General features: G+C 40.7%; 1 protein-coding gene across 5 annotated transcripts in view; it reads right to left on the reverse strand.

The window, feature by feature from the left end:
• Nucleotides 1–1700: 1700 nt before the first annotated feature.
• SEPTIN6 (septin 6) overlaps nt 1701–12108 on the reverse strand; it is a 46309-nt gene continuing 35901 nt past the window's right edge. Inside the window, exons 9-11 of one of the 5 annotated variants that reach the window (XM_034780966.1) lie at nt 11251–11441; nt 8590–8632; nt 5614–6058 (exon numbers count right to left, since the gene is read on the reverse strand). In XM_034780966.1, coding sequence (XP_034636857.1) covers nt 8629–8632; nt 11251–11441 — 195 coding nt within the window. In that variant the 3' untranslated portion in view covers nt 5614–6058; nt 8590–8628. Of the gene's footprint in view, nt 4791–5613; nt 6059–8589; nt 8633–11250; nt 11442–12108 lie in introns of those variants that run through there. The other 4 variants (XM_034780965.1, XM_034780962.1, XM_034780963.1 and 1 more) reach the window with 4 other exon arrangements.

Raw genomic sequence — 12108 nt, forward strand, 5'->3', positions numbered from 1 at the left:
GATTTGCCCCTCAATGAACCGATGTGCAAGGGGGGTAGGGGAGCGCAAGGTGGACGTTTCGCCTAGGGCACAAAATATCCTTGCACCGGCCCTGGATCAGGCCCCTGTGTGTGATACTCAAGAGTTAGTATAGACTATACAGAGCAATTAAAGAATGCATGAGGCATCCATGGTCCCTTTCATCTGTGACCCCAAGTCCAGCTCCTCAAGACAGGAGGCCTGAATCTAGTTCAATAAAGCAGTATCAAGTCCTTCGCAATAAAGCTATACAACCACGGAGGCCCTCCTGCAGCAGAGCAGTTCCCAAGGCAGGTGAAATCAACCAGGGAGCAACAATCAAGGGAAATGGACATTTTAGGCTGATTGGAAACATAGACCTGCCCTGCTACATGCTGCAGATTTGCAAATAAACCGCTAATTGCAATGGTATGCCTATCCTGCAATAAAACACCCCTGGCTGGCCCATGACAGCTGACTCAGGGTCGCAGGGCTCGGAGTGTGGGGCTATAAAACTGCAGTGCAGATGCCTGAGCTCGGGGTGCAGCCTGGGCTCTGGGACCCCACCAAAATTGTAGAGCATTGAGTACAATTCTGCTCCAACTGTATCTAAAGCCACCTCTTAAGCAACCAGTTTGTTAGCCCCCGGAGAAGTCACTTAGGAGAGATTTCACTGCACTTTTACTCTCCAGTTTAGAGAGCTCACCTACAGTTTCATAACTGACAAACAGTCTTCCCTCAACCAACCTAGCATCTCCTAGTTGAAGCTGTTTTCCCCCCCCCCATTTGAGAGTACTGCTGTAGTTAGCTGTATATAAAAGCAGACAAATATAAACTGTGTTATAAAGATGAAATACATAGCAAGTACATGACAGGTTGTTCTGGATACTTTAAATACAGTATTTCATTGCTCATTTTGGCAACGATTCTATCCATCTGAGGTTTCACACACACCCAAACAAAAACATTGTTAAGGTTCAGACCAGTCTAGTTTAATCAGCCAACCTCAAAGTGCAAAAAGCAAACACATCCCATAAAAGGCAAAGAGCAATTCAATATTTACATTTTCAGTTTTAATAATTGGCAGTGTCAGTAACACACAAGGAAATGTAACTACCAGCCGGACACCGCCTTCTGAAAAAAGGCAGCTAAACAATTCTTTTATCGTAAAGTGCAACAGGCTAAGAGTAAATCCATGTTGAATTTATAGAGCTTTCGTGCACAATCCTTTTTGGCATCTAAGGTAGTTCTGTATTTTCACCTGCAGTTCTATCATCTCAGGCTCTGATCTCCTAAATGAAGCAGACAGAGACCTGGGAAAGAATCGTATGCAAGATCTCCAAGGACAACCCAGAGTGTGCTGCAGGAAGTGGAGCAGGAGGCACTTTCCATCAAGTCAGGACTGCGCCAAAGCTTCAGCACGGAGTTACGGGTGTTGTGCTAGAGATGAAGTATTTGGGAGGAGATGTAAAAACTCCACAACCTCCCCCGCATCACCATTACCCCCTCCCTATCTTCTCGGTGTGTTTTCCATATTAAAGAACCTGTGATACTTCTGACAAACGTTAATCCCAGTATCCTGGGGCTACATTGCAAAATGGCTCATCTACTGAGCTGCATACATTTCCTTTGAAGAGAACACATGACTGGCAGATTGATTGACTTAGGGGAAACCCTCAGCACAAACAACAGCAGGACACGGCTGGGTTTTTGCATTTTTCTTTTTAATTGAAAATTTACATTAAAGTTAGAAAGGTATCACGCTTAACAGTGCTGGTTCTTTAATGTTTGTCATGTAAATATATATGCAGTGCAGTTATTCACACTTCCATTTGTAAAAAGGAAACAAAAAAAAATAAAGGAGAGAGACAGTAGAATGCAGTTTGGAAAAACATGCAGTGAATGTTCCAAGGAAGAACGAGACAAGCAAAAAAAATGAGACAGGCGTCAAATGCATTTTAAGGACACTGCACTCTACTCACATGCTATTTGGATGGAGTATCACCAGCCACTGACAGCTCCGCCCCTCCCCTTTTAATAAGTCTAAGTGTAAGATCATTCTCTAACTAAAGCGCACAGGGAGAGGTTAGACTATTTGGAGTGTTTTACACAATACATGATTTCACGTTAAAAAAACTCACTCAACCTGTAGTCAATCAGGTGATGCAGTTTAATAAGGTGGTGGAGGCACAAATAACACTAATGGAAACATTTCGTTTTGCTTTATTTCCTTGTTAAAATTAAGTATTTTGTGGCTGTCAATATGGCAAATCACCCCTTGTTTATATCTCCTTTGACATCGAATGTAACAGTTTTCAGAACAAACCAACAAATTCACATACTGAAAACATCCCATCGGCCTTCCACGGATCCTTAGGGGAGTCCATGACCCTTCTATTAGGCCAAATTAGAGGGAAAAACATGGTTGTAACCCAACGTTTTCAAAATTTGGCTACTCATTAATCTAATCACATTTCTGTGGCTCCTCCATGTTTTTTGTACATGATCAACTTTCCCCAATATTGTGCGGTCTTGTCACACAAAATACAAGACACTTCAATTTTAAATACCATGCAAGTCAGAAAAGAGCTTCTTTCCAAGACACTAACACTGAAGATTTTTTCCCCCCGACATTATAGGATCCCTAAACTCTTCTACAAGTGGCAGTCTTCTCCCTCAGACACAGTGCAGCTGGCGAGGACAGATTTAAAAAAAGCTACAGAAAGAGAAAAACAGGGAGATTATCAAAAAGGAGAAGGACATTCAAAAAAGCAAGAAATAGAGACTCAACATGAAAACAATAGAAGAGAGATGGGCACATGCATCATTTCCAGGAAATTACGGATCCCGCAGGGAGCTGCTCAAAGTGCTTGAAGAAAACCAGACAAGTTAAAACTCATTTAAAAAATACTTTTAATAGCATAATAAAAAAAGTAAAATGATCTAAAACAACCCGCAATGCAGCAAGTGAAAGCAAGATGAAAAGCCCCTTTCAGCTAATCCCTGGAACCCCTGACAAAGTGAAACTGACCGATTTCGGAAAACATGCTTACATTCCACAGAGCAGAAAGAAGCAAAAGCTTAAAATATTTAAACTTCTAAAAAAGAAACCAACGCTTTTTTGGGGGGAGGGGCAGGAGGAGGGGATTGTCTTTACAGTGAAACAGGATACCTGAGACGAATATAAATAAATCGCAATCAAGAGTTTTAATAGTCCTGATTTCTAAAACGAGGCCACACCTTAGTTTCAGTTATGGATTACTGCACAAGGTTAACTGAGCACTTGACTTGAGTGACTATATGGACGGAAAGATGACTAAATACACACACCACTCTAGTGCTTTAAACTCAACTCCCCCTTAACATCAATGCATATCACAGAGAACAGATTATATGCCAACCTTAGAATGATACTATTTGGAACGCCTTGTATCAGTGTATGGTTAACTACTTCAGAATGTAGGACTACACCTCTACTTCGATATAACGCTGTCCTCGGGAGCCAAAAAATCTTACTGCGTTATAGGTGAAACTGCGTTATATCGAACTTGCTTTGATCCGCTGGAGTGCGCAGCCCCGCCCTCCCGGAGCGCTGCTTTACCGCGTTATATCCGAATTTGTGTTATATCGGGTCACGTTATATCGGGGTAGAGGTGTATATACAGCCCTAGGGCCAGGAGTTTTCCAGAAGATTTGGGGCAGTATGTGTCCCAAAAGCTTGTCCCTGAATATAAAAATCATGGTATTGAGTAGAAACAATGAAAAGTTTACCTGAGTGGTATCTATCAATGTCAATCAGTACTTAGCTTTAAAATGAGCATGTGAAGACAACTGATTAATCTTCTGGCAACAGCAGAACTGTCACACACGCATTGAAGTAACCAGCTCCCATTTAACCAGAAGGGTATTTGAGTGGGAAAGGGGGTGGAGGGAGGGGTACGAGGGAAGAGGGATATTTGTTTCAAACTTTGTAAGATGTACAAACTTCAGATCTTTCTAGGTAAAATTCTCTCTCAGCCTATAACTCTGCATAGAAAGATCATTTTTCACCCAAAATGACAATGTAAGTGTGCTTATCTTACACAGAGTTTTAAAAAGTTTAAATGTGTTATAAAGGTGATATTTGCCAACACGGACCCTGATCCTGCAATGGGATCTGTGCCTGCAGACCCCTGCAACAGGCAGAGCCCAGCGCACACAGATCCGACTGCAGGATCAGGGCCAGTAAGAATTTCAAATGAGGATTAAAATGTCCATTTTTAGGCACTGTGACTTGGGAAATCAATCAAATGAGAAAGACAATTAATATTTTACAGCTATTATACAAAGCTAATCCAAGATACAAGGAAAGTTCTTAACCTCTCAGTCATGCCATAATCAAACCTAGGTGCTGTTGTCTTCTTAAACTCACCAATAAATATATTTTAATCTGTACTGTTATTTTGACAGCACAAAAAATAAGCACAGAACTTATTTTCACATCCCTTAATATGGAGAGGAGGGGGTGTCCATTAAATGTAGGGGAAAAAATTGAGATTTAAAATTACAATGTCCAAAAACCTCATTACTGACTTATGTTACATGATTTAATAAAAGCAATAACCATCAGTACACAGTAAAGACAGACTCATGATGAAGATATCTAAGAGAGCAGTTTTGCATAGGAAGGCCAGGACTGAAATATTATGAGAAGCTGTCAGTTTATATTAGAACCTCCAATTTAACAAGTAAATGAAGGTCCATTCCAGCCCATTGTATTCAGGGATTACTATTCAGTACAGAGCCATGGATTACTGTAAAAGAAGGGCAAAAAAATGTAACGTTAACCAGAATTCACTGTCTGAGGAAGACTATTTTAAACATTTCCCCATCAAGAAATATACAAGACACTTACATGCAGACTGTGGTAAAATGTATATTTAGTGGTCAAAGTGTACCTGGCCATGGGGTGAAATACTGGCCCCACTGAAGTCAGTGGCAAGAGTCCCACCCTTTCCGTGCAAATCGCGCATTAAAAAAATATTTTGCTGAATAGAAAAAGTAAGCAACTTGGCAGCATCTGCTTAGGAACACACGCTGATCTTTTCTAGGCAATACTTTATGTATTGAAAATAAAAAAATTGACAGGTCCTGAAGAACAAATCACATGGAAACATTGCAACATATCTTTCTTCATAAACACCAGTTTGTTCTAGCAAGCAAATATGGGCCCTAGCCATCAATGTTCCCTGAGTTCGGATCCAGAGTTTGTTTCAACCCATCGCAGTCATAGGGCAATAAAATTAAGAGGACAGCCTAGACTGAATCAGATCTGAACCTCCCAGAAAGGGGGGCAGGGCAGCTGTTTGGATCTGGCGTTTTGGTTCAATCCACCATTGGGAAAGGGAATAAATCACAGGGATTTTGCTGCAAAGATTGGATCCTGATTTGAGTTTTCCCAAAGTTTAGGGCGGAGGGTTGTTCCATCCTCTGGGTTTTGGCGCAGGCCCACCCTGCTAGCACGGCAAGTTTTGTAACAGTCACTTAAATTACTCAAATTAACCAAAGCACATCTAAATAATGATGGATTAGATATTTATACATGAAATGAAAACAAAAAGAAAAAAGCCTCTATCTATAGGCAGCCACATTTCACCAAGATGCAGGACTACAGCATTCACAGGCAATCTGTGATAGGGCTCAGGAAGTCATGGCACTAAATGCAACCAACAAGCAGCCGTGCTCTCTTACCATGCAGCCGTGAAACAAACGTGAGAAATAACTGTAACAATTTAGGACAGAGAACGCTAGTTCTGAAAGCGCTTGGCAAACGTGCTACCGATCTAGGGAACAGATAGCAGCGTTTAGCATCTCTTGTCAGTTCCACACAGGTTATTGCTGGGTTCTTCACCAAAAGACAGCCAAGGATGCAGACTCGTTTGCTTTTTTAAGAGTGATGAGAAGAGGAAGGGAGTGGGGGGGTAAAGATGGGCAAATAGGCACAGTGGCGTAACTGCATGTTAACTGAATGTGGGAGCATTCGGTTCTGGTGCGAAGGGAAAGGTTCTACAGGAAACCCGAACTGAAAATGAAAGAAAAAGGCAGATTAATGTTTTTATGGATTAATTTAAAAATAAAAAATAATATGGTTCTTAACATACAAAACAAATGAAAAATGTTACTACGTGTTAATAAAGTTTAATTGGACTGATTACAAGACATGCTTTTCACACAGGCACACAAAGCAGTGGGATAAACCAGGCTTCTTTTTAAAACAATCCTTTTGGATCTCTGCAGATTGCAGAATCTATCATCGGTGGATCATTTATACCCTTGCAAAACAGTGACACCCTGTAGTACTCTAGGGATCAGTAAGTATTGCGAGTAGTTTTTGAATGGCTGAAAAAGTACCAGATATACATATTAAGCTCAGCAAGGACAAATACCCATTCAAAAGGCACTGTCTTGCAATTGTGTATTTTGAACAAAAGAACTTTATTGGATTCAGAGCCCAGCGCACAACAGCGACCAGTTACAAGGACTGCCAAAAGCAATCCAAAACCAACAAGAATCAGTAATGTTCACTCCAACTGCATTTTAGCACTGGGGGCTTTGTAATCTGCACTAGAATGAACATAGCTGTTCTCTGAGCTTATTTTCCATGTTCAGATCCCAAAAAGCAAAGAATTGTTCTTTTCTTTGTTTTACACTGTTATGATCAGCAAGAACACTCATCTGGTCAGACAGCTCGAGAGATTTCTTTGGTGTATTTCAATCAGTAAAGGACACTTCTGGAGATCTTACCATTAAGTGGAGCTTGGTAAACGCGTTAACTTCAATTCAAATGCCTCACTTACAAACAAACATTTACTTCCTATTCTAATTAGGATTGTTTCCTCCCTTTCTGAATAAAATTAGAACTGGCTTTTATTTCCCTGTTTAAGAACAGACTGTGGGTTTGTTAATAGCTAGATCCTAAAGACAGAACTTATTTTAAATAGGTTTTAGTAAGTGTGTGTGCGATGGTCCAAATGGATACGATTCTGATTCTCTTTATAAAAAGTAGGTAAATATTATGATTTTAAGGGCATGTTCTTACAGCAGTGCATGCAGTCTCTATTAATGTTGACAGGGCTGACGCGCCACCATTTATCTAGTAGGAAACTGAAAAACTTACATGTACGCTTATTCATTCCAGCTCTAAGAAAAGTAAGTAGACAGCTGTAAACATCAGTTTATTCTTCATCCAGCCCAGAGAGATGTGGGTGGCTTTCCCTGTCTCCTTCAGCCAGACGAGTGCGTTTCTCAAAAGTTGTCATTATATAAATTATCCTCCCCTTTACAACACAGACCCTGAATGCTGAAAGCACTTGCTGACTGCAAGTTACATTAACCCTGTTCGGCGTTGGAGGACATGCATCCTCATGTAGACAATGAAGCCTCCCTAACGCTATGCAGCCCACAACATTTCCATGCTACGCATGTGGTGAGAATAGTCGTTAGAGACGGAAGAGATCAATGATTCAATGACCAATGAAATTGCAGTCAAGACAAACCTACTTATGCAGGGTGAATAGTTTTGCAAGGCTAGTAAAAATTCCTTGAGGACTAAGGTACTGACCCATGTAAGGAAGAAGCATTTTTGTTGCCTCTCTGCAGGAGCATCCAACTACCTTAATCCTGAGTGTGCACGGCATGGCCCAGAGAGGCATGTGTCAGTGCATATTTACAGGGGAGGCTTTTAGAAGATTGACTGTATCTGGGGTGCTAATCTTTTTTGCCAAAAATCCCATGTTTACTATTAAAGACTACTAGCACCTCTTGCTCGATATACAAAGCATAAATAAGGTTTCTGACCTCTTAATCTGACTTATGGAAGCCTGCAACCTGTGATCCTGGATCGCTTTAGATAATCAACCTGAACTGGATTTTGTCTTATTTGACAATAGCTGATTTAAAAAAATAATTAATGCTTTGTGATTATATGGTGCCTAGAGGGGAATGGAGGCTCAGAGAAGTTCAGTGACTTGCCCCAGGTCACAGGTAAACCAGTGGCAGAATCAAGAATAAAACTCAGTTTTGAAACCAAGTCCTGCACTCTAACCACGAGATAAAACTTAGAGAATTTTTTCACTTGACCCTACATCCTAGATTAAAACAAAGCCAATTTTCACCAGCTAGCTTGAGTCTATTATCACCATATGCATTTCTATAGCAACTGTTACCATAGTATCGGAGAGACCTACAAGCTTAAAGAATATAATTTATAACTCTACAGGGCTAAAAGAAAAGAACACAACTTTTAAATTAGCGACACAAGCTAAATGGCTGTGAAGCTCAAAAGGAAATGTCCTGACTTTTAGTATTACAAATCAAAACAGTTCTATAGGAATAATCATGCACATTACTTTGCAGCATCTTCAAAGAACATACACACTTCCCCTATGCATTGTCATTTTGTAACAGGGTATGCACAACAACAGACTGGTAATACATCCACAGTGCCGAGAAAGGGTGAGAAAATTTACTGGCTTTAGGTTTGTTTGTTTTTTGTTGTTTTTAAGAACTGTAATTGACCCCACTGCAAGGTCTATTTTAGTTAATAAAGCTTACCAGGACAATGTACCTCATGCACCATGCAGCAAACAGCAGTTAACTGTAAAACAGCACACAAGTAAGAACTACTGATGATGGAATGACAATAAAAAAGGAAATCAAGTCATGAATTAGCACAATTAATGAAGTCTGAACTAAACAAAGAAGTGAGAAGTGCGGGGAAAGAGAAGGGCTAGTTTATGTTCAGCCATTATGAAATGAAAGAGTTAAAGTACTGTGTATATAATCCATGGCTTGTTAGAGAGATTTCCGATCTAAATACTGTAACTGAACATATAGGACAATATCAACTGTAGGATTTAGGTAGACAGCAAAGTACAATATCACATTTTAAAGACAGCTATTGTATTTGAGAGCCAAGAACCCTCTTACTCAATCACTCTGATCCCACCCAATGCTGGCTTCAGTGCTCAATGGTGTTTTTCTGGGCCCCTAAACTTTTCAGTGAAGATAGTACTAACCCTTTCTGGCCTGATCAAGCTGAATTCTATGAATGATACATGGGCGGGGCGGGGGTGTCTGAACTCAGATACACAAAGCACACTTGGGTGCTTCTGGAGCTGTTTATACTGTAGACACACATCATGTCATGGAATAAGATAATCTTTCTTTCTATACAGCTCTGGCAAGATCAATCTTAGGGCAAAAGGTCTTCAATCCACAGTGCAGATCACTGTTCCTGTTCTGCAAGTAACATTTCTATGGATGTCAGCGAGTTCTAAATGTGGAACACATGCAGAACATGCAGCAAGGTGAGACTCAGGTTGGAGGATGGACTTTTGCCCTCTAGATCACTGCATTTAGTCCTGGTCACCTCAGTAACAAAGTTGTTGAGGAACTGAAGGGAGCATAAAACAGAAATAAAAATGACTAGGAGGCTGAAGGAACCAACAAAGGAGGAAAGGACAGAAAAGCTAATTAGTCGACAGCCACAGCTTTACAAGACTTGTGCAGCCTAGAGAAATACTGAGATTGTAGCAGATTAGAAGGACTAAACTGAAACCTAAAATGGTATCTTAAATGCTGGACCTGGTTCTTAACTGCTGAACTAGTGATGAAACAGCTACAAAAATAAAATCCAAACAAAGAGGGGCCATCCTGTTGTGACAAGCATTCTCATCCGGCTCCTCAGGCATCTCCTGTACTCTTCATATTAATAGGACTAATTGGTTTATTTAAGACTGCTGACTGCATGCAAGATTTACTCTGCATTTGCACAGATGGTCTAGACAGGTGTCAATCATGGAAACTATAAAAACAGATCACATTAGTTATATGCACAATGCTACTAGTACACACACAAGATGGCAGTGGAACTCTGTTTCAGGTAATATACCATCGCAGAGAAATAATAGCTGCTCACTTCTGGGTGGAATGACAGGCTGTTTAAGTGTGCACAACTATGTTGCTCTCTAGTGGTTGCAGACTAAAGGTTATGGACCCAATTCTCCACTCTGTTACACTAATTTTCCCACCAAAGTAATACCACTGGAATCTTCCTTTCAACTTAATCTCTTCACTTAGTTTGAGTCAGACACCAGGTTCTTACATTTTTCCATGAAAAAATATTACTTGGCTTGTGTTGTTCTGAAGCAGCTAGAATTTATTAAGTAACAACTACAAGTCCTAGGATCTGCATGTATGTATCGAAGGTGATTAGCTTCAATGGAAAATGTCCACAGTGTGACCAGGAGCTATAGGAAGAGCTCCAGACAAGGGAAAACTCAGCTCTCCCTTCACTTAAATCAGTGATACTCAGACCTCAATGGTTCAGGAGCTAAATTAGCGATCAACATTACCCAAAAGAGCCACAGTAGTGTGAATTCATTGTTTCATTTACTAGCTATTATTCTACCAGTAAGATGACTGACCAAGTATTCTACAATTGGTCAACAACATAGTAACTTAGAGTGGTTAATAATTAACTCACACTGTTTTAATATCATGTGCTGCAAAGAGCCACGGGAGACATTAAAGAGCCATTTGCGGCTCCCCAGCCTCAGTCTGAGTATCACGGAGTTAAATAAACAGGTTAATGAGAGAAGAGAAGCTCCTCTGTTCATCTTTCGATACATCCACCGCTCAAACCCTGCTCTAGATGGAGAATACCTCCAAGTGGCTACAGGGCTCTCCTTGCTTTTATACCTAACTACAGCAAACTGAGCTCTGTATGAGACCCATCATGGTGCACCTCTCTAGACCACATGAGATCATTCCCGTCATGCTGCTCACATGTTGTCCACAGGCCAACATGGGAGGTCCCTGAACAAGCATCACATCAGGTTGGATTTTTTTGAATGACATGGCATAGATAGAGGGAAAGACAGCTGAATCCTACCCCAAAAAAAGAAAGACCCAACTAGGCCTGGTTTAAAGCACCCATTGGCTAGTGGCAATCACAACATTACCTCGCCTAGTTAGCACTGGGTTCTTTGCTCTTCAAGATGAAATGTGATGGTCAACAGCTTCAAGCCATTTTTCAGCCATACTAGGGGCTGAAGGTTTGTCTCACTGAAAAGTCGGCCCCTTAGGGATGCCGTGTTCTACTAAGTGAGAAATGGTACTGAGAGAGATTTAAATGAAGAGAACCCAGTTCACCTCTAGGAACTAATAAAGGAAAATCATTGCCAGGAAGCAAACACCAGGTTAGCCACTTACTTTTTTCTCTCCTTTTCCCTTTTAAGAGTCTGTGATCCTCCAGCCTGCTGGGCCTGAGACTGGAGCAATTCAGCTGCCGTCTTCCTCTGTTTAAACGCATTGACTTCATCGTCCAGAGATTTCTTCTTGTCCTCCAGCTTCTTTTTTTCATCCTGATGCAGCTTCTTGAGACGATCAAACTTTTCATGCAGCTAGAGTGACGAAAAGGGGCAGATCATCAAAGGAAAACAAGGCATTAGCAGCCATTCTATTCCAGAGAACACTGAAGTACAGTATTGATTCTTCCTTCATCTGACTCTCCCTGCGGGAACGGATTAGGATCCTATGAGACTGTCATCATAGGTTCATAACAACATGCTATACAGCCCATGGAAATCACATGCTTATTACAGTAATGCCTAGGGCCCCCATTCTGCTACACAAACAGAGTGGTAAACAGTCCTTACCCCAAAATGTTTACAGTTTAGACAATATTTTATTAATATGTCACTGAGAAAGGTATGGATGGGATGGGATAAGTGGTAGGCACTATTTAGTTATAAAAAGTAGCAGTCAACTTTTGTTTCTTAATTTACTTTAATCCATTTATTTTACTTTCTAATGGGATCGCTTAGTTACTTCTTAAATTCGTCTTAAGTACCTAATTAACTAATTAGAGGCTTTAGGCTCTAACAGCGAGAAATGGATTACAGCTATTTCATGCCATATACTTTATTCTCACAAGCCATCACACTACAGCATTTATTCCCCTTATGAGGCTCAGGGAATTGTGTATTTAAATTCCTGCACATGGAGAAAACAGACTGAGGACTCAGCTTCTTTCAAGGCCTCAGTTTCACCCCTTGCATCTTGGCACAC

This window comes from Trachemys scripta, chromosome 9, assembly GCF_013100865.1.
Source record: "Trachemys scripta elegans isolate TJP31775 chromosome 9, CAS_Tse_1.0, whole genome shotgun sequence".
In the NCBI taxonomy this organism is placed as follows: domain Eukaryota; kingdom Metazoa; phylum Chordata; order Testudines; family Emydidae; genus Trachemys; species Trachemys scripta.